The sequence below is a fragment of the Aquarana catesbeiana genome, linkage group LG09 (assembly GCF_042186555.1).
Source record: "Aquarana catesbeiana isolate 2022-GZ linkage group LG09, ASM4218655v1, whole genome shotgun sequence".
NCBI classification, from domain to species: Eukaryota; Metazoa; Chordata; class Amphibia; order Anura; family Ranidae; genus Aquarana; species Aquarana catesbeiana.
This window is the reverse complement of record NC_133332.1, coordinates 163,628,383-163,653,871: the sequence shown is the minus strand read 5'-3', so window position 1 is coordinate 163,653,871 and position 25,489 is coordinate 163,628,383. Positions and strand designations below refer to the sequence as shown.

The following is a 25,489-nucleotide window of genomic DNA, read 5'->3' as shown; positions in this document are numbered from 1 at the left end:
CCAAAGATTATTCTGCTGCGACAGTGCATATAACATACAAATCTGTAGACGGCGTTCAGCTCACACTTTCCTCTAGTAGAGTATAATAACTTTGTTACTATTTCCGTCTTCCTGCAGATCTGCAACATTCTGCACCCAGGTGTACGCTTCATTCTGTTACTATTATTAGCAGCAGCATGGTATATTGGTCATGTGACAGAGGCGGCTCAGGACGCGTGATCCAATCGCAAACAGCGACACCCGGAGACCAATGAAGAAGTGATCGCTAGAACCAATGGCTGCGAGCTTCTCATGGTAGCAGGAAGAGACGGAGCCATAACACACACAGGCCGGGAGCTGGGATGGGGAAGAGGGTGTTTGTCACGGTGGGGACCACCAGCTTTGATGAGCTCATCTCCTGTGTGTCCGCTGAACGCTGTACAAGTGTAAGGCCTCTACTAGTGACAGAACTGCGAGGAGCTTCGTGTGTGATCTTTACTGGGAGGGAGGAACTGCTACTGCGTGCTAGGGACACAGGGGTTTATTTACTAAAGCTAGAGAGTGTGAAATCAGGCACATTTCTACATAGAAACCAATCAGCTTCCAGGTTTTATTGCCAAAGCTTAATTGAACAAGCTGAGGTTAGAAGCTGATTGGTTTCTCTGCAGAAGATGACTTTTTTTTTTTTTTTTTTTTTTGCACTCTCCAGCTTTAGTAAATAAACCCAAATGTATTGTAACCAGACTGGTGGAGGATGGGCCCTGATAGGATGTTCTACCTGATTGCACTTTAAGTGGACCTTCACTGACTTTCCATAATATTAGAAGCTCCTCCTTTCCCACAAATGTATGTATGTGTGTTTCTGCACTACTTTTTGCGATTTCGGGGTGTGATTTCCATAGACATCTGTGCAGAAACCCCCACAGTTGTCTCTGAAATTGCCCCCAAAGTAGGGACTGACATGTGGGAATGAAATTTGTGCGAGTTCAGCTGAACTCAATTTAATTCCCACTGTCAGTGTGGACCTGGGCTTAAAGAGAGCCTGCACTGAGAGAACAGTGGAGGCTGATATGGAGGTAACTACAGATCATGGGGTTCCATAGCAGCATTTTGATGGGGGGGGACTGCAACTCGCACTCTCTACTTCTGCTGGTCTTTTATGCGTTAAATGATGTCCAGTATCATTGAACAAACTGCCAGTGAACCCAGGCTGCTGGGCTCATAGGAGAATGTTGCAGCATTCATGACTGCCCCTGACCACAGGGAAAAGAGGACCCAGAATGTCACATTGGAAGAAACCAAGTGAAGAGGTATGTATAAAAAAATAAAAAACTGAGAGATGCGAACTGCCTTGTTTACATAGGCAGACTGCCGTTCTGTGTCTCTCGGGAACAATCGCGGGTGGCGGTGGACATCGGCCACCCGATGATTGGCTCCCCTTCTAGCCAATCAGCAAGCAATCACGCCTCTGGCGGCATGTGTGTGTCCCCTAGAGCTCCTGCACGAAATGACGTACAGGTATGTCATTTCGCACAGGAGATCTGATTTGCCGCAGTACATGTACATTAGGCGGTCGGCAAGTGGTTGTCATAATGTGCTAGTATGCATCATATAATATTATAATACAGGATTTATATAGCGCCAACAGTTTACACATCGCTTTACAATATAAAAGGGAGACAATGCAGTTATAATACAATAAAATACAAGAGAATTAAAAGGGCCCTGCTCAGAAGAGCTTACAATCTAATAGGGTGGTGCAGGTGAAAAAAAGGTTGTAACTGTGGGGAATGAGCTGATGGAAGTGGTAAAAGATTAGTTGGAGACGTGATAGGCTTCCCTGAAAAGATGAGTTTTCATGGATTGGCTGAAGCTAGCAAGAGTAGGGGATAGACGGACAGGATGAGGTAGCGAGTTCCAGAGGATGGGAGAGGCTCTGAAGAATTATGACAGACTTGCTTGAAAACAAAGCCCTCCATCTTCACCCAGTCTTCTTTCCGGGTTTGCCGGTTTCGGCTATATGAATGGCCGATCCAACGATGACTCAACTGTTTACGACATGGCTCTGAAGGAACAGCACAGGTATGCCGTTCCTTCAGAGCACATGTGCCGGTTGAATCTAAAGTATATCTCTCCCAAACTGAGATATTAAGGGTACCTATAGGTAAGCCTTATGTGTTTTTACTGCCGCTTTTAGCGGTGTCAGACATTTCTTTTTACAGCTTCAGAACTCCTCTCCATGTTATGTGTCCATGCACACATAGGCGTTTTAAAGCTGTAAAAACAAAAAGAAACAGGGTCAGCGCGTTCTGGAGCTGCAGCCTTTTAGCAGAAAAGATGCTGTCCGCTCCTAAACGCTACAAAACTCTGCTAAGTGCTGGTGTTTTGGTTTTTTTTTTTTAGTGATTAGCTGGTTGTTGAGGAGCGGGTCGCGAAGCCGGTCGCCACATCCTTAACAATGGATGAGTCATCAGCTGAATGGAAAAAAAAAAAAACATTGCCGGCTGTATCAGTTGTGGATGTTTTTAAACTGATTGTGGATATTATAACTGATTCACCGGCAATACAAAAATGTGAAATAAAATGGCATGAGGGTCTCCCCCAAAAATTCCATACCAGACCCATGCCAAAATAAAAGAAAATGTAAAAAAATAAATGGCATGGAGTCCCCCCCAGAATCCATACCAGACCCTTATCCGAGCATGCAGCCTGGCAGGCTAAACCATACCAGGCCACATACCCTCAACATGGCGGAGGGGTTCAGGGAGGGGGGGGGGGGCTCTGCCTCTCCCCACCCCAAAGCACCTTGTCTCCATGTTAATGGGGACAAGGACCTCTTCCGCCACTACCCTGGGTGGTGGTTGTGGGGGCCCTCTTTAACAAAAATTCCGCTCCCCCCCCCATGTGAATGAGTAGGGGTACATTGTACCCCTACTCATTCACCAAAAAAAAGTGTCAAAAAGAAATACAAACACACACAGTTTTTGACAATTTTTTTTTCTAAAAATGAAAAAACAATTCCGATGTAGAGGCATCGTCCATAACAACGCCCGCCGCACTGCCCGACCTGAAAAGGGGGGAAAAAAAAAAAAAAAGCTTGCCCTGCGACAAAGGCTACCACCATCTGCCTGCTCCACCATCTGACGGTTTCTAAATAGCTTGAGGGCAGGGCCACTCGGCGACGTTACCTGGTGGCACCGCCCCCTTGTGATGTCACCAACCAACCCAGCATGCATCGGTCGGTGACGTCACTGAGGGCGGTGCCAGCAGGTGATGTCGCCAGGTGGCTCTGCCCCTTACCTATTTAAGAACTGTCACGTGTCGTCCCCCCCCCCCCCCCCCCCCCCCCCACTCCTCTTTCCTGGCCTTCCAGGCTGCATGCTCTGATAAGAGCCTGGTGTGGATTGGAGAGACACCCCACCCCATACCAACACCATAATTTTTATATGTACATTTTTGTGTTGCTGGCAATTTTTTTTCTTTTTCTTCCTTTTTTTTTTTTTTTTCTTTCAGTTGTCAGCGGGGAAGAAAGCTGATGACTCATCCGTTGATAAGGATGCGGCGGCAGGCTTCCCGGCCCGCTCTTTAGCAACCAGCTCTTCACTGGTTGTTAAGGACGCCGGCGACCCCGAACCTTAAGGCAGCAGCTACTAAACATGGCTTACACACTAGACTAAACACCGACAAAAAAAAAAAAAAAAATATGCTAAAACGTTAGGGTTTTTTGTCTGGCGTTTTTACAGCAGTTTTTAGGTAAGGCCTGGTTTACACCTGTGCAGGTGATTGCCACTGCGGGACTGCACTTGTTCCCGCAGCCTCAACCACCCACACAGAAAACCGCAGGAGATGCATGTGGGTGCCATTAGGATTAGCACTGGAAATCGCAGTAGCCGCTTCCCGCACTGAGAACTGCACTTGCAATTTCTGTGCGGGCTGCAATTTCAAAACTTATGCAGGGACCTTTACCCTGTATTTTTAGGAGTGTGGCTGCCGCACCCATCCAAAACACAGCTCATAGAGGTGCTATAGTGTAAACCAGGCTTGAAGCACGATCCAGTCCACTCCAGCAGGGGAAAAGATTCTCCCTGATCCCCCAAGAGGCAATTGGATATTCTCTGGATGAACGGCCCCTGGGGGTGTAATCTATAAATGTTAGTATCCAGCTATATTTTGTGCATTTAGAAATACATCCAGCTCTTTTTTATTTTTATTTAACACTGTCTACTGATGACCTGTCCACAACTAGTTCTTGAGGGAGTCTCTTCCACATTTTCACAGCTCTTACTGTGAGGAATCCTTTCCATATGTAGAGGTTACCTTTTTTTTTCCTCTTCAAATGTATAGAGTGCCACTGTTTCCTTTTGAATTGTGAAAGTGAACTCAACACTAAGTTCATTATATGGACCACTTATGTATTTATGCATGTTGATCATATCCCGCCTTAATTGCCTTTACTCAAGACAGAATGAATTCAGTTCAGTTAATTGTTTTCCATAGCTGAGCTCCTGCATGCCTATTATCAGTTTGATTGCCCTTCTCTACACTTTCTCCAGTTACCTTTTTAGAGAACTGATTCCCAGAACTGAACTGCATATTCCAGCTGAGGCCTTACTAATGTTGTACAGGGGCATGTCTCTCTCTGAGGTCTATTACTCGTTTAATACAAGATAGAATAAGTCTATCTGTTTTATAATGCATAGCTTTTTGTCTTTATGCAGATCCTCAAAGAACTTGGGTACAACAGAATGATTCTTCAGATCGGAAGAGGAACAGTGGAGCCAGAGCCATACAGTACTCCTAATTTTACTATGGATGTTTTCAGATACAAAGATTCCCTTGTCCAAGACATTAGGAATGCAGATTTAGTTATAAGCCATGCAGGTAGCATGTTATTTTCTGTGTTTTTAAATATATTTATGTGAAATTGAAATGGTTACATTGTAAATATTATCATCCTATAAATCTTTTCCATATATTCCTAGATTACCATCTGCCCTCTCTAGGAATATGTATAACTGGTTATGTCAGAGCTGAGGGCATTATTTTACTTACGTTGGTTGTTCATTCTTGATCAAAACTGCGATATGCAACAAAAGAGAAACAATCCTGCACAATACTTGATAAACTATTCTTGTTCAACTAAGCGTATACTGTATACCAGCCCTCAAATTTTTAGTGGAAAACGAGGGCTGCCTCGGAGCGGGGGGGGGGGGGGGGTGGGTGAGCACCGCCAGCAGGCAGGGTTGAATGGGAGCTGTTCTCGCAGCGGTCGCCCCGGGGAAGAGAGAGAAGAGCAGGCAGCCGCATCATAAGCGCCGAGGAACATCGCTGTAACAGCTTTCATTAGCATTGCAGAATGTTCCCCACACTCGCTTTCACACACAGCCCCGCCTCCTGGCTCGGGTACTTTGATAGATCACCCGTCCAATGCCGGGATGTGTATAAAAGTTCCCGGGGCCAGGAGGCGGGGCTGTATGTGACGGTGAAGGGTGGGAACACACGGCAATTCTAATGTAATCTGTTACAGCGATGTTCCTCGGCGCTCTGATGAACCGGCCAGCAATCCTCTTCCTCTCTTCCCTTGCACAGGTGAGGCTGTATTGTTGGGCACAGGTGAAGCGGCATTGTTGGACACAGGTAAGGTTGCACTCAGTGGTGTAACTAGAACCTTCAGGGCCCCAGTGCAAGAAACCATAAAGGGCCCCCTCTGACCCCCAGCTGGGGCCCTTCCCTCCGAGCCGGAGGTGGAGACGCCAAGGCCCGGTCGCAAGTGCGACGTTTGTGACCCTGGTAGTTCTTCTAGTGTCCCTTTTTATTTATTTAAAATATTTTAAATACTTTTTTTTTTTTAAGTGTCCCGTTGGGGGGGCTTTGGTGAGATATCAGGGGTCTAAGCAGATCTCTGATGTTTCACCTTTGAGACAGAGAAAGGAGATTGAAAAAGCCTCTGCTGCACAGAATGAATGGACAGGAATAGCTCTGTATAGAGCTAGCTGCCCCTTCATTTGCCAACTGACGCATAGAAAATACAGTTTATTATGTTTCATTTATGAATGGACTGAGTCCATGATCAGTACAGATCACTGACTCTCCATTCAGAAAAGGCTTCATTCTGACAAATTCCCCGCAGGAGAACTCTGGGAACTCTGCGGAGCTGTGGGGACAAGTGGAGGGGCCAGGAGAGAGCACGGGAGGGCCAGGAAAAAGTACAGAGGGGCTGGCTGCAGAGCACACGGGGGCAGCAGAAAGAAGCTGCATAGGAGGAGCAGTGGGGGCAGCTGCATATAGAGAAGCTGATCTTTCCATTTCCCCCATTTCTCCTCTCCCTCCCGCAAGCTTTCAGCAGCTGCAGGAGGAAAATGGAGAGATCAGTTTCTCTGTAATCAGTGTTTCTCAACATTTTACCAGTCAAGGCTCAACATATTGCCTCTTCACTGCCAGTCAAATGCCTCTAAAAAGCAATCTGAGCCTGCATCGCTTTTCAGAGGAGTGGTATTTTCTTGTTGGTATTATGAACCCACCCTAAAAAAAAAAAAATTTTGATTGGAAGACCGGTTTCACACTGGGGCGGTGGGTGTATTTTTAGCGGCGCTTTACCGTCGTTCTAGCGGCGCTATTTGGCCGCTAGCAGGGCGGTTTTAACCCCCGCTAGCGGCCGAAAAAGGGTTAAAACCGCCCGCAGCACCGCTTTGCCGGCAGTATAGCTGCGCTGCCCCATTGATTTCAATGGGCAGGAGCAGTGAATACACCGCTCCAAAGATGCTGCTTGCAGGAGGTTTTTTTTCCGTCCTGCAAGCGCACCGCTCCACACTGGAGACACAGCAGCGGCTGTTTCAGGGCACTTTGCAGGCGCTATTTTTGCGCTGTATCGCCTGCAAAGTGCCCCATTGTGAAAGGGGCCTAAAGAAAAAGGGGGTCAGGATTAAAAGTAATGTGTATACATACGCATGTAAACACACACACATGCGCACACACACATATAAGCAAACATATATAGATAGCCTTTTTTCAAAATTGGTAGCTGCAGCACTGTACCTTCACTCTCTATGCCGGGTACTGCACTGTAGGGGGAGGCAGAGAGCACAGCAAACGCTGTTCTAGACACCTCTCCCTTGCTTTCACTTTCAGAGTAAACACAGGGTGACCGAGCTCCTGCACTGCTGATTTTACATATCGGCTGAGGATCAGGGAGCTCGGTCACATATGCAGCCACCGCTCGGGGAGGAGCACATGGGCCCCCACGAGCCCCTGCAGCATAGGGCCCAGTTGTAATGGCGACTTTTGCTACCCCTATACTGCCGCCCCTGGTTGCATTGTTGGGCACAGGTGAGGCTGCACTGATAAAGTTGTTAGCATTTATTTTTGTAACTTAATTCTGCATAAAACATTTTAAGTGTCATTTCTTGAGATAATTTATGAGGGCGTGTTTAGGAGCAGAATTAGGGGCAGGGTAGGGGTTGGGTGGGGCAACTGGTGGAGAGTAACCCTTAAGGCCTGGCTAGCGGGTAGGGACTTGAAATTTTGAGCCCTGCTTTTTTTATACAGTTAATAGTTTTATCCTTTTCTATCACATCTAATATTTATATCCATGTATCCTCTTCTTAACTATAACATATGAAATATGTTGCCAACAAAAGTACATTAAACTGAATTGCTGGCTATTTTTAATTTTTTTTAGGTGCTGGAAGCTGCCTAGAAACACTTGAAGAAAAAAAACATCTAATTGTTGTGATTAATGAAAAACTGATGTCCAACCATCAGCTTGAACTGGCCAATCAATTGCATAAGGATGGACACTTGTATTACTGCACATGCAGGTATAACACTCAGGCTTGTCGTGTCAAGAATGTCTTGTGGTATAGCTGAATAAGAAGTGTGCATTTCTTTCCATGCAGATCTGCATTGGCCGCACAGGGCATTCGCATAAAGTAGTTTTCTTACATTTGTCATTAAATAAAGGTCACTGAGGGGCTCATTTCCACACCTGCTCACCGGCTGCAACACAGTGAGTGATTTATTTAATGATCAAAAGCTGGAAGACATGTATGTCTAATGAAAAATTGCATCTCTTATGTGTCAGCCCCTGACTTCGTAGGAGAATGGACAATAGCCCCACTGCACTGGACTTTTTGCCATGGGATTGCAATGTGCTTTGTGCTTGGAATGTGCCGCACAGTGACCAGGATCTCACGGAGAGCCCCGGGCCGCGCTCTAATGATTGGGACATGGATCAGTCCCAGTGAAGCCCACTCCCATGTTTTCTGTCTCTGTGGATGGATGAGAAAGATACATTGAATCTTTCTCTGTCCTTGCAGAGGTAGAAAAAAAATGTGTAGAAAGAAAATAATATTTAAAAACATGCCTAGATCAAGGTTGGGTCCAAGTCAACGCTAGGGTTAGTATTTGGGTCAAAGGTCAGGGTCAGGATTTTTTTTTTTGCACAGGATTTTTTTTTTAAATTAGAGTTAGTGTCAATGTGTTTTAGGTAAGATTAAAAAAAAAAAAAAAAAAAAAAAAAAGCAAAATGCACACTTTTTTTTTTTTTTTTTGTTCTGGGCTATACTACAGGTACATACAACAACTAACATATGCATATGTATCCCTTCGATTGTAAGGAGCGGGAGAATTTTATTTGTGGTTGTTTTTTGGTGGTAGGTTATGGTAGTAGCAAGAAATATACAGCTACATTATTTTTTTTATATATATATATATATATATTTATATATTTATATTTATTTATTTATTTATTTTTACCATTTTGGGCCAGTTTCAATATCAGGAGATATCCATTACCATTTACCACCAAATGAAAGCCCGATTAATCGTGGAAAAAAACAAGTTCTAATCCACCTGGATGCACAAAGTAGTTGTAATGATATGTACGGCTTTACTAATACACGTCAAAGATGCAAAATTGGGCTTAGGCGCTTAAAATTGTTTTACCCTTGGGTGCGAAGGGGTTAATGACATTAGTTGTGTTACGCTTCATGTTTATGGGGACTGCCCTTTGTATTTAAAATGAGGCTGCAATACTGATACATTTTTATACGAGAGGGCCACAGCATTAGCTTAAGGCCCCTTTCACACGAGGTGGACTCCGCTTCCACGGAGTCCGCCGGCTCAGCGGGAGATCTCTCTGTTGATCTCCGCTGAGCCGGCGGATGACAGGTCCCTCTCTGCTCACTGAGCTGGGAGGGGCTTGTCAGGCGCCGCTGCCGCCTATGGAGGGATCGGATGAAAACGGACAGCATGTCCGTTTTCATCAGATCTCACCCGATCTGCCAGTGACGGACCTGGACGTAGGGCCATCCGTCTGCTTTTAGCGGATCGGACCGGGTTGGATGTCAGCGGACATGTCTCCGCTGACATCCGTTGCTCCATAGGCTAACATGGAGCGCCCGTTCAGGTCCGCCGTCAAAACTGACAGGCGGACATGAACGGTCCGATCGTGTGAAAGGGGCCTTAGTCTAATAGCAGAATTTTGCTCATAAACAAAAGTGGTATGTCTTGTAAACGAGACTGATTTACCAGCACAGAAATGTGCATGCAGAATTGAAAATTGCAAACACTTAAAGCAGTATTAAACCCAAAAGCAAACATTTAATTTATTGCAACTTACCAATTAGATGTAATGGCTGCATTAGGTTTCTTTTTTATGCTTTCTACTTTCATCTGGTGACCCAGCTAGTAAGTCTGTTTGTTTTTTATCAACAGAACAAGTTCTTATCCAGATGTATCTGTTTTTACAGGGATGAGAAAAAACATTTGACACTGGCAGGGGTGCTTACAATGATCAGTGTTTTATTCACGTAAAACCTTTTTTCCCAAAAGAAAAATAATTGTTTGCTGGAACTTGATTTTATAGTGTGAGCTGGAGTTTGGTTTCAATATGCACATATTCTTGCAGAAAGTGTATTTATTGTTATTTCCTGCAGGAGCCTGGAAAGCATTGCACCTGAGATAGATCATGGGTGCAATGTGGGCTCCTGCAGACATGTCCTCCAGCATTCGGCACGTACCTCTATTTGGGCTTTCTGTTTTGAAAGCTGAAGAACATGTCAGTATGAGTACTCATCAGCATCCCCGCAGCCCATTGAAATTGTAAGTCCATCTGCCTTGGCAGAAGACAGTAAATGTAGTTTTTTTCATTCACAGGAATCTGTGAATTAATGCTACATTTGTGTGGGAGGAGCCACGCTGTTTCAAAAAGTGACAGCGGGTTAGAGGAGAAGAATCCAGGCCTGCTGTCACAGGGAGGGGGGATTGGGATAGGAGGCAGGAGCTGGACCATGTTGCACCAACCTAAATACGGATTAAACATGTAACATGTTTCAAAGGTGAACGTAGCCTTTAACACCCCCCCCCCCTTAGTACTGACAATGCTGCTGTCTGCTCTGCCCCCTGTGCTACTTCATCCAGAGTGGGAGCACTCCAAATACAGGAGGTGTGTTACTGGCCAGGTCACCAGGTGAAAATAGAAGGAAAATGCCTTAAAAAAAAAAGAAAACTAATGCAGCCACCACATCTAACGACTGGTTTTGGGCTTAATACTGTTTTAATCTATCTAGAATTGATGCATATTCCTAAATATGCCTGAAATGTGGAAAAGTTTTCCATGCGTGTCCCAAACTTACAAAGCCACAAACTCTACATAATTTCTAGAGATGCCAGCTTGCATTCTTGGTAGTTGTATAGGTTTTCTATTTGCTCCTTTTGTATGTCCATCCAGTGGCCCTGTGTTTATAGAAAATATATTTACCGTGTTGCTTTTCATTTTGATAAAGGATCATTACAAACGAAAGGGATAGGACAGCAGCCATATATGTTTAGAATATAACAAAAATAGTAATGATTATTGTATTTTTAAACCAAGTCAATAATGAAACACCAGACAATCTTCACTTTTGGATAAAGTGGCAAAAGATCAGAACATCTGAAAAGTTTTCATGGCCAGACATTTTTCCTGTCTAGCAAGTTTTCCTTCACAGGACAACCAAAGTGAGAGGGAGGTTCTAATATAGATAACAATCACAGACAGCAGTATAAAAAAAGATGTTGAGTGGGGTTCTAAAGTACAAGTGAAATAGATGAGATAACAGAGATTATGGGTTTAGAACATCTGTGTACTTTTTTATTTTTTTTTAACATACTATCTAAACTGTCCTATATCAATATGTAATTTTCTGTTTCTTTATTTTTTGCTCAGTACCCTGGGGAACACGTTAAAGTCCATGGATCTTTCATCTCTGAAGGTTTTTCCACCAGGCCAACCTGAAAAGTTTGCTGAATTTTTAGATCAAGCAGTGGGGTTTACATAGCAGTTTATAAGTAGAAGAAATCTATTTCCTATGGGAATATTTAGACACATTTATAATGTGGACTCCTCCAAATGTTTATAGAACTAGTACTTTAAACTAATAGCTTTCATTATCATGGCATGTTTTTGCCTATTTCTTAACCACTGTCCTAAAAGCCTGCTACAGATGTATTATCCTAATGTCTCCACACTGTGAAGGTGAAATATGCTGTATGTGTTTGTTAGTGAACAGGAGGTAATGCACCAATGCTCTAAAAACATGACCTTGTTAGTTGCCTGAGAATAAATTGTGAAAAGTCTATACAGGCAACAAAACAGATCCTCCTTTTATTTTTTGTAATCTTTCATTTGAATGCAAGGCAGAAGCTAGAGGGTTGCTGTGGGTAGTTATCATCTTTAGTTCTTTCTACAATGTTGTCCTATATGAACAGAACCATTTCATATTTGTTTTAAATTAATTACAGAACCGTGCATGAGAGTGAGCCAAATGGCAGGAAAAGTGAAGCACTCTTTCACTTACTGAAAATAAGTGAAAAGTTCCTCTGTCACTAAGTCATCTTAGTAGGCTCCTATATCTTCTACCATTGTGGTGGATGGTTCTTAGTTCAGCAGCCCTGGTACCTTCAACATATACATATTTTCTTCATCTTAGGCTGACATAACATCCATAATGGAGTGCAAAAGCTTGTGGCCTGATTATTTTATCATCATGGAAACTCCTGTTACCTGAGCTGACAATATCCTATTTTTTTTGTCAGAGGGACCACTACTCCCCTTACTTAAGTGTTTCTGCCTCAACTAGAATGATCATTTAATTGGCCGATGCCTTAAAATCATGTACTTTTGGTGATGTTTCACTATTACAAAGATAAATAACTTTTGACCCTACTAACCACTACAAGCTGCCTGAACATAATCCTGCAGCTCATTATACAATGCTTGTACTTCTCTGTATGGTATGTTTTATAGGGGGGATATTCACTCATGGGGTATGCTTGGCTTTCATGTGCTAGGGTTTAGGGTTCCTCAGGGTGTGCAGGAAGAACGTTTGCCCTTACCAGAGTTATGTGCAGAAATCTTGTTAAGCCTACTATTAGAAGCATATGTCAATTAAACTGCTGTGGCATGTTCACTTTAAGATGTTGCTTTTCAGGAAAGTTTGTCAAAATATTTTATTTAACAAGTTTGTATTATATTTTGTGTATTGTTTTACCTGTCTTTACTATTACATTTTATACTGTGTATTTTGTATATGCTCATCCTGTTTACTGTGTAGAACATTTCTATAGGTGTAAAAGTGTGTGTTTGAGTAATGGGTTTTCAAAATGAATGGGACAAATAAAAACGGGGTGTTCATAGAATTTTTCCAGTCACTTTAGGTAACGCTCAAGTTTAGCTTAAAATTGTTTTTAGATCTACCACTTTATCAGCCTAACTTGCCTGTAATGCAGTATGTCATGCAGAGAGCTGGATCCTGGAAGAATTTTTACTGCGGGGATCCCAGTCCTTTTTTCTGTCTCTGAGCTCCCAGTACATGGAGGTTAGTAGTTTTGGGTCTCTAAACTGAATTAAATAGAAAAACATCGCAACTGGGACCCACCCCTTCTCCCATCTCATCCATTGAGTAGAATTCATTTCATAATTTCACTGTCTGTAGATGGGGGAGCATCTGATGCATCACATAATCCTCTTCCCCAGTCAAATCATGTTACATGCAGTGTACACCATGAAGGAACTTTTCTCAATGGATGGGGAGAAGGGGGAGGGTTCCCGTTAGGGGCCTTTTTCTACTGAATTCAGCCCTGAGATATGAAGCTATTAATTCCCTGTGCATCAGAAGTTTAGAGACCTGAAGTGGACGAAACATCCGTGCAGTAAAGATTTCTCTAGGATCCTGCAAAGTGTATTTCCATAAAGCAAAGATGGGTAACTAAATCTTTAGGGTTAAAAATAACTTATCTAAACTTTTGGCTTTACTCTTAACCCAGAGCACACTGTAAGTGATGAGCAAGTGGTTGGATTCTGCTTGCATGATCATTACATACCACTTACATAAGTGTTCATTGATGAACATTTCAAGCATAATATTTATTACATTATTGACTTTTAGAATTCTCCCATTACACAAAATTATGTAGAGTACATAGAGCCTTTACATTAGTTCTTGCATAAAGAAGCTCATATTCTAATGTTAAAACCACAGCCATACAAGTACATTTGGGAGAAAGCCAGGTAAACTAAATTAATATAATTTTTTTTTTGTAGTTTGAGAGCACACCAGCGTATCCAGGCAAATATGATCACACATTGGATTGACATAGGCCTTCTCTGCAGCACAGATTGCCTTTTCACACATAGTATAGGATTGAATTATGCCATTTAGAAGTTCTGATAGGCCCATATACCTAATATTGGATTGGCCTTCTATACAGTGTAGAATGACTGATCATACATCGTATAGGTTTGATATGAGCCTTTTTAGGTTTTGCTCAGTGTCTTACAGTTATTCAAAAAGTTGTCTGTGAGGAGTGATCAGTTTGAGAACAGGGAATGATGTCACAAGTACAGGCATATGTGTCACAATCAGAGATGGCCAAAAGCAAATACATTTCTGGCTTTTAAAGAAGCAGGAGAATAAGTATACCTCTCAGATTTCATGTTAGAAATTAAATTGTTCTATGGTTAAACGAGTGGATGAAAAATGCATAATTAGCTTTGCATAAATGTAATGCAGAGAAGCCTTTTTTTAAATATATCAGTGGACATTAAGTCCCATTCACACTATTATGCTGCATTAGGGCATGTTGTGCTGTGCGTTAAGTGAATGGGCTGCCTAACGCACCAAAATATGTGCATGTAGCATATTTGGCAGCACATCACCTGGCTAAAATGTTACCATGCATTGTGCTGCAATGCATGTGTATAGGTGAGGTGCATGCAAGTGCCATTTGGAGTGAGTAACGTTTGTTGAAGTGCTCAGTAGTGAGAATGGATCGTTAGAGGTCTATTTACAACTGATTTCACAAAAGATTAACACTCAGACAATTGGACAACTTAATTCAATTAGATAAATGTGAAAATCTTGGGTAAAAGTTGTGTACATTTTGTGTGAAACCATTTTTATAAATGGAGCTCTGGCATCTTTGTAGATATTTGGAGAACTTTGTAGAGACAATTTCAAATTTTTTGGGGTACAGCACCTAAAGTATTGGTGCTTGTGCCCAAGTCACAGATGGGTATGCAATTTTGTTTGTCTGCAGTGGGAAAGGAGTGTCCACACCGGATCTCTGTGTTTCTCTGTCTCAGTCCTGCCCTCTCTTCCTGGCCACTGCGCCAACCATACTGACAGGCATTTGACCAAAGATTTTTATATACGGGTGGGCAGGGTCTGATGGGGAATTCCATGCCACTTCAATCCACTCCGCTCCACTTTTGATTGATGGTGCATAGGAGTGGGTAGATCCTTGGCCACTATTTAGTCCAATAGCACCTTCCTTTTGAATCTGCCCACTGCTGTGTAATGTCACACAGAACTGAAGCAGACCTGACGGGAAACTAGTCCTTCAGGTCCCCATCAGGCTCCAGTGACAAGTCATTTCCCATCTTTGGATACCTCCGTAGGTCAGATCAGAGTTGGTCTTGTTTACCACCACTTTTCTAAGCTGAGAATTGGCGGTAATTATTTAAACTGAATTCTCTCAACCAACATTTTAAACTATTTTTAATCCTTATGCTGCCAGCATTAATGAATCGATAGGACGGTATATTATATTAACTCGGTTTAACCACTTCAATACAGGGCACTTAAACACCTTCCCGCCCCGGACCAATTTTCAGCTTTTAGTACTCTCACACTTTGAATGACAATTACTCTGTCATGCTACACTGTATCCAAACGACATTTTTTTTTCTCACAATTAGAGCTTTCTTTTGGTGGTATTTACTCACTGCTGGGTTTTTTCTTTTTTGCGATATAAGCGAAAAAAGAGCGAAATTTTGAAAGAAAAACACTTTTTTAGTTTCTATTGTAAAATTTTGCAAATAAGTCATTTTTCTTCATAAATTTGGGCCAAAATTTATACTGCTACATATCTTTGTTAAAAATAACCCAAATTAGTGGATATTATTTAGTCTGTGTGAAAGTTATAGAGTCTACAAGTTAGGGTGCAAATCACTGAAAATTGATCACACCTGATGTACTAAAGGCCTATCTCATTTCCTGAGACACTAACAATCAAGGAAAGTATAAATACCCCCCAAATGACCCCTTTTTGGAAAGTAGACAGTCCAAGGTATTTAGTAAGAGGCATGGTGAGTTTTTTGAAGTTGTAATTTTTTCCCACAATTCTTGGGAAAATGAAGAATTTTTTTTTTTTTTTAACACAAACTTATTGTATTGACAGGTTATTTCTTGAACAAAGCATGCGCATACTTGCAACCACACCCAAAAATACATTCTACTACTCCTGAGTATGGCGATACCACATGTGTGAGACTTTTACACAGCCTGGCCACATACAGAGGCCTAACATCCAAGTAGCACCTCCAGGCATTCTAAGAGCAAAATTACACATATAATTTCATGATGACCTATCTCACTTTTGAAGGCTCTGGAGCACCAGGACAATGGAAACGCCCACAAAATGACCCCATTTTGGAAAGCAAACACCCCAAGGTATAATCTATGAGGCATAATGAGTCTTTTGAACAGTTCATTTTTTTCCAGAAGTTTTCAGAAAACGTGGGAAAAAAATGAAAACGCATTTTTTTTTACACAAAGTTGTCCATTTATAAGATATTTTTAACACATAGCATGTACATAGAAAAAATGACACCCCAAAATACATTCTACTACTCCTCCTGAGTTTAACGATACCACATGTGTGACACTTTTACACAGCCTGGCCACATACAGAAGCCCAACATCCAAATAGCACCTCCAGTCATTCTAGGAGCATAAATTACACATATAATTTCATGACTACCGATCGTATTTTTGAAGGCCCTTCATATTTCTAACACATAACATGTAAATACCAAATAACAAAAGATTACCTGTGGTTTTAGTAGTGTAGTGGTCCACAGAGGAGAGCATCGGTCCAGGCAGCAGGCAGGGATGTGGTCAGAAACAGCAAAAGCAATCGTCCAGGCAGCAATACTGTCCATAGTTAGTTCAGGCAAAGATACTGTCAGCACAGCCAAAGCATTGGTCCAGGTAGCAGGCAGAGATGTCCAGGCAGAAATATTGTCTATAGTCAGTAGAGGCAGCAGGCCAAGATATGGTCAACACAGCCAAAGTATTGGTCCAGGCAGCAGAAATAAACACAGTCCATAAAGTCCTGGGTCATTACAGGCAGCGATATGGTCAGAACAGCCAAAGTATTGGTCCAGGCAGCAGGAAGGACCATCAAGCTTAGGGCCAGGGGGACAGGGGTAGAGGCTTCTCCCACCCAAATCTCTTTGAAGCCTCCGGGCAACCAGACCCTGTTCTGGGAACACAGAAAACCAAAAAATGATTTTCTCTACTCAGAACGCTATTCTGAAGCCCCTCACATATGTGAGACCCCTGTGTACTGAAGTAGAAGGGCAAAAGATCAGTCCAAGTGGCAGGCAAAAACATGGTCGATTTAACAGGCAGAGGTTGGTCACGTGGAAGTCAGAAACGTGGTTAAAACGGCAGGCAAAGGCATCGTCGGTAAACAGGCTGAGGTTGGTGCACGTTGAAGTCAGAAACATGGTTAAAACGGCAGGCAAAGGCATCGTCGGTAAACAGGCTGAGGTTGGTGCACGTTGAAGTCAGAAACATGGTTAAAACGGCAGGCAAAGGCATCGTCGGTAAACAGGCTGAGGTCGGTGCACGTGGTAGTCAGAAACGTGGTTAAAACGGCAGGCAAAGACATTGTCGGTAAACAGGCCAGGGTCAGTTAACATGGAAGGTAGAAACATGGTGGCAGGCAAATGATGCACACAGGTAATTGAAATGGGGAAATATAGTCTGTTACTAATAAGGGGAACTAATATCTGATGGATGTGTGATAATTTTTGAAGCAATCACCGATAGACAGGCCAGGTTGGGAGGGACAATAATAACTTGTATCTCTTCTGGCTCCTCTACTTGAGCATACACGACATTTCTTTTGGCGTCTTCTTCCGGATTCTGCAGGGGGAATGGTATAGGGAAAATGTTGCTCATGAAGTCGACTCACACTATCAGAGCGAATGCTTCCTGGGGCGGGTCCTTGCTGGTAAATAAGGGCAGTGATAATATTTTCAATATATTTGAGGTAGGTGATGGGTTGGTTTTCGGGTGATTTTTGATAGCAGACAAATGAATTGAACATGGCCATATGAAACAGATGAAATGCAACTTTTTTATACCAATAATTGGACTTGCGGGTTGACAAATATGGTTGCAGCATCTGATCATTTAAATCCACCCCTCCCATATACAGATTGTAGTCATGGACACATTCAGGCTTTACTACAGGGCCACGTCTTCTCTGAACCTCCACCAAGGTGTCATTGTGAATGGTAGTCATCATGTGAACATCCTTCTTGTCCTGCCACTTCATGGCCAACACCCCCTCATTCCTCATGAATGCGGCTTCCAACTTTTGTAGCCATTTTGAAAGTAAGTTCTGTGGGAAGCCCTTCCTATTTTTTCGGAAGGTTCCACAGGCCAGGGTTTTTTCACGATACAGGTGACGGAAAAGGGGCAGGCTGCTGTAGTAATTATCTACATATAAGTGGTAACCTTTTTTAGAACAGGGGGTATGCAAGGTCCCACACAATTTTACCACTGGTTCCTATGTATGTGGGGCACTCACGGGGCTGGAGCTGGGAGTCTTTTCCCTCATAAATGCGAAATGAGTACACGTAACCAGTGGCTCGGTCACATAATTTGTTCATTTTCACCCCTGTACTCTTACTTGGGATATACTGCTTGATATTGAGCCGGCCGGTAAAGTGGATAAGGGATTCGTCTACACAAATATTTTGGTCAGGGATAAAGACTTCCGAAAATCGCTTGGTAAAAGAATTTATTAGGGGGCGAAGCTTATATAATTTGTCGTGGTTGGGATGATCTTGGGGAGGGCACTGCGAATTATCATTAAAATGTAAGAAACGCATTATCATATCGTACCGTGTCCTGGACATAAAAGAAGAATATAGGGGTATGTGGTGGATGGGGTGGGTGGACCAGTAGGCAAATAGTTTGTTTTTCTTTGTAAGCCCCATATTAAAAGTAAGGCCCAGGAACAATTTGAATTCATCTAGTGTGAGACGTCGCCAATAGAACATACGGGCGTAGGACGAACTGGGGTTGGCAGCAATAATTTGCTCTGCGTAGAGATTTGGTCCACCATGTACTGCAACAAATCTTCCGGGAAAAATAAATAGAAATAGTCCAAATATGAAAAATTCGAAGTGTTGGGCTGCACACCTGGCTGTGCAGTAAAAGGGGGGATTGTAGCGGATCCTGAATTGGCAGGCAACCATAAGGGGTTTGCCAGGGCATTGGGAAGGTGGGACTGGGCCCGGATTCTTTGGGTTGGGTGTGCAATTCCAGTACTGGTACTGGGCTCCTCTTCCTGGGGTCTGGCGCTGCTGGTGGTAGGCAGGTGTTCTGATCTTGGTCCTGATCTCCTTACTCTTTTAGGAGGGGCGATTTCCTCCGCTGACTCGGACTCCGATCCACTACCCTCCACTGGCTCGTATTCCGAACCAGAATCGGATAATGAGAGCTCCCCGCTGCTCTCATCATCCGACATGGCAAGGATGGTATATGCCTCCTCAACTGTGTAACCTCTTTGGGACATGATGGTGGTACTTTTGGCGGGCCTGTGTGACGGAACTGGTGGTGCTATTGACAGCTCACTGATGGTGGGCCTGTGTGACTGACTGACAGGTTACTGATGACCTGTGTGACGATACTTATGGCGGGACTATGCGACGGTAGTGATGGCGGGCCTGTGTGACAGATGGGCAATGACAGATGGGCTGTCAGATCTAGATGGTACCGATGGTGGTACTGATGGCGGTACTAATAGCGGTACCGTTAGTGGTACTGATGGCGTTCTGTGTGACAGATGGGCTGTCAGATCCAGATGGTGGCGGTGGCTGTGCTGATGGCGGTGGCTGTGCTGATGGCGGTACCGATGGCGGTACTAATAGCGGTACCGTTAGTGGTACTGATGGCGGTCTTTGTGACAGATTGGCTGTCAGATCCAGATGGTGGTGGTGGCTGTGCTGATGGCGGTGGCTGTGCTGATGGCGGTACCGATGGCGGTGCTGATGGCAGGCTGTGACAGGTTCTGATGGGCTGTGACAGGTTCTGATGGGCTGTGACAGATCCAGATGGGCTGTGACAGACCCTGATGGGCTGTGACAGGTTCTCTTTATTGGTGGTGGGGGGGGGTGCGTGTTGTGTAGACAGTAGACAAGTGTTATGAAAGGTGTTTCACTCACTGATCAGATCTCTCCTTCTCTCTCCTCACACGATCGGTGTGTGAGGAGTGAGAAGGAGAGATCCCTGGAAACCGCTACTTTGTTTATACTTGTGACCGGTTGTGATTGGACACAGCCGATCACATGGGTAAACAGCCATTTCATTGGCTGTTTACCCTGATCGGGATGGGACTGTGTCCAAAGGACACTCGGCATCTCCGATCGGCGCGCTGCGCGCCCCCGGCGGCGACCATTGTGCGCGCATCCGATTTGTTATGACATGTGACCGGCTGTTATTGGACACAGCCGATCACATGGTAAACAGCCAATTTCATTGGCTGTTTACCCTGATCGGGGATGCGCTGTGTCCGAGGGACAAGTGTCATCCCCGATCGCCGTGGTGCTCGCCCCTGGGGGCGCGCAATAGCGGTGAATCCTGCGGACGTCTATTGACGTCCAGTCAGGGTTTTCAAACCACTTTGCTGCCGTCATTTTGCAATAGGGAATGCGGCAAGTGGTTAAAGTGGATGTAAACCCTCACATATACCCAGTGAAGTGAACAGCCTCAGATGATACACAGGGATGAAACAAATCTCCCTACATAAGTTTTACATTTATATCTGCTGTCTTCAGCTTGCTATATTCTTTAAACAGTGCACATTGTGTTAGAGATTCTTTTCTTTCTGTTCAGCACTGGGTGTGGATTCTTGGCATACATTGTGTGACAGCTGATTGGAGGAAAGGCACACCCCCTCCACATAGGTGAAGGAAGGAATGTTCAGAGCTGTGCTTTGAATAGACCAGCCCTCTGCTAATCTATTTATAGCACCCACCCCAGCACAAATTTCAGGCTGGTTTTATCTCGTTTGTCAGAAGTTATCATGCTGATAACAGAAGAACAGAGCAGCAGAAAGACACGGGACTTAGGGATTTGGAGAGTGATAAGATATATGTGCTTAGGTCAAATTTAATGAATCGGGTTTACATCCACTTTAAACTTTTTTTTTTTTTAGGGGGGGGTGGCTAAGGAGAGACCCTCAGATAAGCACACCTTCCTGCCTGCATGTTTGAGTTAAGGGGAGATGGATACCAGGAAGTAAATGCTACATCAATCATCTGCCCTAAGAGCAGGTTCACACTGGAAAGCATGTGTTCCCATGCGGTCCAGTTTTGACAGCCTATTCGCTTGATCTAGCTCACACTTTTTTCCTTTTCGGATAAAGGTTTTGCATAAATATATAGAAGTGGATCATTTTAATCACCCCTGCCAGTGTTAAGTGGTTTGTCTCATCCATGTAAATTGATGCTTTCTGTTGGAGAGCTTTTGAAAACCACAGACTTGCTGACTGGATGAAAATAGAAGCACGAAAGCCTTAAAAAGAAAATGAATACAGCAATCACATCGAAGAATTGGTAAGTTGCAATATAATGTTTTTGCTTTTGAGTTTAATACTGCTTTTAATATTTTCTTTAGTAAAAGGGGCTAAAAACAAGGAAGTCATCTGTCCCATATACCATTAATCAGTGTGTTTAGTGTCATAAGCTATGCAGTTATAACCCCAATTCCAAAAACAGGGCACTGCATAAAATCTACATCACAGAATGCAATGATTTTCAAATCTCATAAACCCATAGTTTATTCCCAATAGAAAACATACCAAATGTTTAAACTGAGAAAATGTACCATTTTAAGAAAAAAATAAGGTCATTTTGAAATTGATGGCAGTAACAAGTCTCAAAAAGGTTACGTATAAGGCAACAAAAACCTGGTAAAGTAAGTATTACTTACAAGGAAGAACATTTTGCTACTAATTAGGTTAATTGGGAACAGGTCAGTAACGTAAAAAGAGCATCTTAGAGAGTCCGTGTCACAAAAGTAAAGATGGGCAGGATTCACCAAGCTGCATCTAAAAATTGTCTAACAAAATTGCAAAAAATTTAAATATATTATTATCTACAGTACATAATATCATCAAAAGATTCAGAGAATCTGGAGAAATCTCTGTGCACAAGGGACAAGGCCAAAACACAATATGGAATGCCTATGATCTTCTGGCCCTCAGATGGCACTACTTTAAAAAGAGGCATGATTCTGTGGAGAACATCACTGCATGGGTTTAGGAATGCTTCCAGAAATTGCTGTCTGTGAACAAAGTTCGCTGTGGCATCCAAAAATGCAAGGTAAAGTTTTATTATGCAAAGAAGAAGCCATGTCTGAACATGACTCAGAAACACAGTCGTTTTCTGTGGGCCAGAGTTCATTTAAAATGGTCTGTTGCAAGATGGAAAGCTATTCTGTGGACAAACTAATCAAAATTTGACATTCTTTTTGGTAAACCATGGGCGCTGCCTCCTATAGACTAAAAAAGAGGGGGACCTTCTGACTTATCAGAGCTCAGTTCAAAAGCCTGCATCTCTGATGGTATGGGAGTGGATTAGTGTGTATGGAATGGGCAGCTTGCACATCTGGAAAGGCACTATCAGTGCTAAAAGATATAGCCAGGTTTTAGATCAGCATATGCTCCCATCCAGATGACATCTTTTTCAGGAAGCACCTTGCATATATCAGCAGGACAATGCTAAACCGCATACTGCATCTATGACAACAGCATGGCTTTGTAGTAGAAGAGTCCAGGTGCTTAACTGGCCTGCCTGCAGTCCAGACCTTTCACCAACTGAAAATAATTTGGGAATTTTGAAACAAAAAATAGGACAAAGAAGGACTGTTGAGCAGTTAAAATCATATATCAGGTGAGAATGGGACAACATTCCTCTCCCAAAACTCCTGTCTCCTTAGTTCCAAGACATTTACAGAGTGTTTTTAAAACAAGAGCTTCTACACCATGGTAAACATGGCCCTGTCCCAGATCCCTGACCCTCATCTATCTATTGAATGCATGTGCTCCCACTGTGGAGACGCTCATAAATTCAGTAGTGTTTAGGACTGCAGGCATACTCAGGGTGCCGTGAAGAGGCCTTGCAGCTTATGCATGCATTTGCAAGTGCGTGTTAACTAAACCCCTGTTTTTAATGCTGACTGTTGGACAGGTTAATTCAGTTGGTCAGCAGACTGGTTGGTAAGTTGAGCTATGGAATGTTCTGTTTTTGTCTTTTATGCATTTGCCCTTCCATGTGCTCCTTGTTGTGAAGGCCAGTTATAGGTGGGGGCAGGGGCCATTTGTTTGTTTGAGACGTGTTGCCATCAATTTGTGAATAAAATATGGGTTTTTGAGATTTGCAAATCATTGCATTCTGTTTTAATGTAGATTTTACACAACATCCCAACTTTTTTGGAATTGGGGTTGTAGTAAAGAAACTGACAGTAAACTACTGGAAAATGGGATGATCAACAGTATAATATAGAAAGATATTTATCTGCAGTCTAGGACTGAGCACAAGGAGAAAGGTATCAAGGATCTCTCTGCAAGAGCATTCAGGTTTTCAGTCTCCTAGCTAGGTATATATGGGGTGGACATTGCTTAGCTGAGTATGCAGGATCAGTATGCCTCTCTGAGCTGGGCTAGATTCTGGGGCACGTTTGTAGATGTATACAACATCAACCAATCAAATTCTTGTTAAAAGTTTGCCCAAAAGCAAATGGTGAAATATCATTGGTTCCTTTTAGGTATTTCTAGTACTCTGCATATTTCAATTCTCAATTTTAATGTCATGCTTGGGCTCCATTCACACTGATGTGTTTTTTCATGCTTTTTGCAGAAATGCAGGCCATTTTTTTTAACCACTTGCCAGCCGCCCACTGTCAAATGACCGAGGGCTAGTGTGGCTCTTGTTCTGGGTGGACATCATATGACGGCGCACCCGAATGGCCGCTCCCGCATGCCGTGAGGGGCACTTAGCGATTGTGGCCGTGCTGTGTTGCTAGGACACGGCGTGACCCCCCATCTCTTTAACCAAGTGATTGGCTGTGTCCAATCACAGCCCATTACATGTAAATACAGGAATTGCCGGTAATCGGCTCTCATCTCCTCACACTGACAGAGCGTGTGGCGAGGAGAGCCGATCAGCAGCATCTCCTTGCAAGAGATGTACAGTAATTGGGGCACTGATTACAATAAAGCCAGCAATCAGTTCCCATTAGTGATGTCAGTCAGTGCCGCCTATCAGTGCTCATAAGTGCGGCATATTAGTGTCTCCTCATCAGTGCCCATAAGTGCAGCCACATCAGTGAAGGAGAAAAATTGCTTATTTACAAAATCTACTGACAAACTAATAAAAACTTTTTTTTTTTTCAAAATGTTCAGATTTTTTTATTTCTATTTTTTTAGTAAAAAAAAACAGCAATTAAATACCACCAAAAGAAAGCTCTATTTGTGTGAAGAAAAGCATACAAATTTCAAATGGGTACAGCGTTGTATGACTGCGCAATTCTCATTCAAAGTGTGACAGTGCTGAAAAATGGCAAGGACAGGAAGGGGCTGAAAGTGCCCTGTATTGAGGTGGTTAAAGTAGCTGTAAACCCTGTTACACCACTTTTACCTACAGATAAGTCTTGCCTGTAGGTACCCTTAATATTTCCCAAACTTGCATCGTTTAGGAGATATTCACTGTATCCGCATGTGACGTCATCGGCACATGCGCACTAAAACGGCTCGCTTGTGCCGTTTCTTCAGGAGCTGTGCCATGACTGGCGGCTCACGCGCGCATGCGCGGGAGTGACATCATCATGGCTCCATCCAATCACAGTGCTGGAGCCCGGAAATAACTCCGGGAGACATGTCGCCGGTCACAGTGGTGTACAGGGACCGCTGCAACAGCTTCGGTCTAAGGTAAGTATTTCATAATGAGCTAGTATCAATGCATATTAGCTCATTATGCCTTTGTCTTGCAGGTTGCTTTTTTTCAACCACATTAACATGGGTTCCTATGGAACATGTTTACATCAATGCATTTTTTGTGTTACTGCATTTTTGGAAAGGTTCAGGGACTTTTTTAAATGCAAAACGGTGCTTTTTTTGGTTCAATAGATTTCAATGGAGAAGCTGCAGAAAAGCAAAGGGGTAGTCAGCTCCCGGGACGGACTACTCCTATGGCTTCGGTTCTGCTCATACTGCACACCGTCGCTATTTACTGGCACGTAAGTACGCAGGGTGGACGACATTATATCTTGTCCTGCTGTACCTACCCCAACACTAGGATTAATTCTTACGTTATGTTTTTATAGATACTCTACAACATCCGCCCCTGAAGAACTGCTTTTACACAAACGCGTCAGACTTTAAGGATGTAGCTATGTGCCCCACTAGAAAAATATCTGGATATGTCGTATTTTTAACCTTTTGAATTACCAATCAGGCTGCCAGCTATTATGTGAATCGATCATGCTATATACGATTGCCATGTGTTTACCATGTATACATTTGTGAACATGATGATACTATTTTTATGCATACGTACAAATATATTTACTTGTTGACTTTCTTATATGAATTTTACTATTGTTATGCATTTATATAATTTTTACTCCAAAAATAAAATTTGATTGCATTTAGCTACACGAGTCAACCACCTCATTTAAAGTCCCAAATTTCACTTTTTGTTTTCCTTATTGAAACCAGGATGGAGGCATATTACATGTGCCTCATCTAAAGTCCCAAACTCCCCATTTATACTGCAGAAAAGCATGTCGTGCGTTTTTACCGCGATTTGCATTAAACAAATTTTCGCTCCCAAAAAGAGCATAAAAAATGCAAATCGTGGCAGAAACACGGTTAAAAAGCACTGCAG

The 25,489-nt window shown here is 43.0% G+C and overlaps 1 protein-coding gene across 5 annotated transcripts; it reads left to right on the top strand.

Annotated features, from left to right (window-relative positions):
- Window positions 1-207: 207 nt before the first annotated feature.
- On the top strand, window positions 208-25,253 carry LOC141108107 (UDP-N-acetylglucosamine transferase subunit ALG13-like). 5 transcript variants are annotated; one of them, XR_012236008.1, is made up of 5 exons: window positions 217-425; window positions 4,698-4,860; window positions 7,658-7,796; window positions 24,730-24,839; window positions 24,927-25,253. XR_012236008.1 is itself a non-coding variant. In XM_073599350.1 (4 exons), exons 1-4 carry the CDS (start codon window positions 342-344, stop codon window positions 11,295-11,297), a joined length of 438 nt encoding a protein of 145 aa, XP_073455451.1. In that variant the 5' UTR covers window positions 208-341; the 3' UTR covers window positions 11,298-12,657. The 5 variants fall into 5 exon arrangements, 4 of the variants coding, with proteins under 4 accessions (XP_073455451.1, XP_073455452.1, XP_073455453.1 ...); XM_073599350.1 differs by lacking the exons at window positions 24,730-24,839; window positions 24,927-25,253 and adding an exon at window positions 11,186-12,657 and having other exon boundaries at window positions 208-365; XM_073599351.1 differs by having other exon boundaries at window positions 24,730-25,253.
- Window positions 25,254-25,489: the final 236 nt, after the last annotated feature.

Excerpts from the sequence above, each read along its gene's own strand:
- LOC141108107 (XM_073599349.1), top strand. The coding sequence starts at position 342 with ATGGGGAAGAGGGTGTTTGTCACGGTGGGGACCACCAGCTTTGATGAG. Across the intron at positions 4,861-7,657 it reads TTTAGTTATAAGCCATGCAG|GTGCTGGAAGCTGCCTAGAA; the intron begins GTAGCATGTTAT and ends AATTTTTTTTAG. Across the intron at positions 7,797-11,185 it reads TTGTATTACTGCACATGCAG|TACCCTGGGGAACACGTTAA; the intron begins GTATAACACTCA and ends TTTTTTGCTCAG.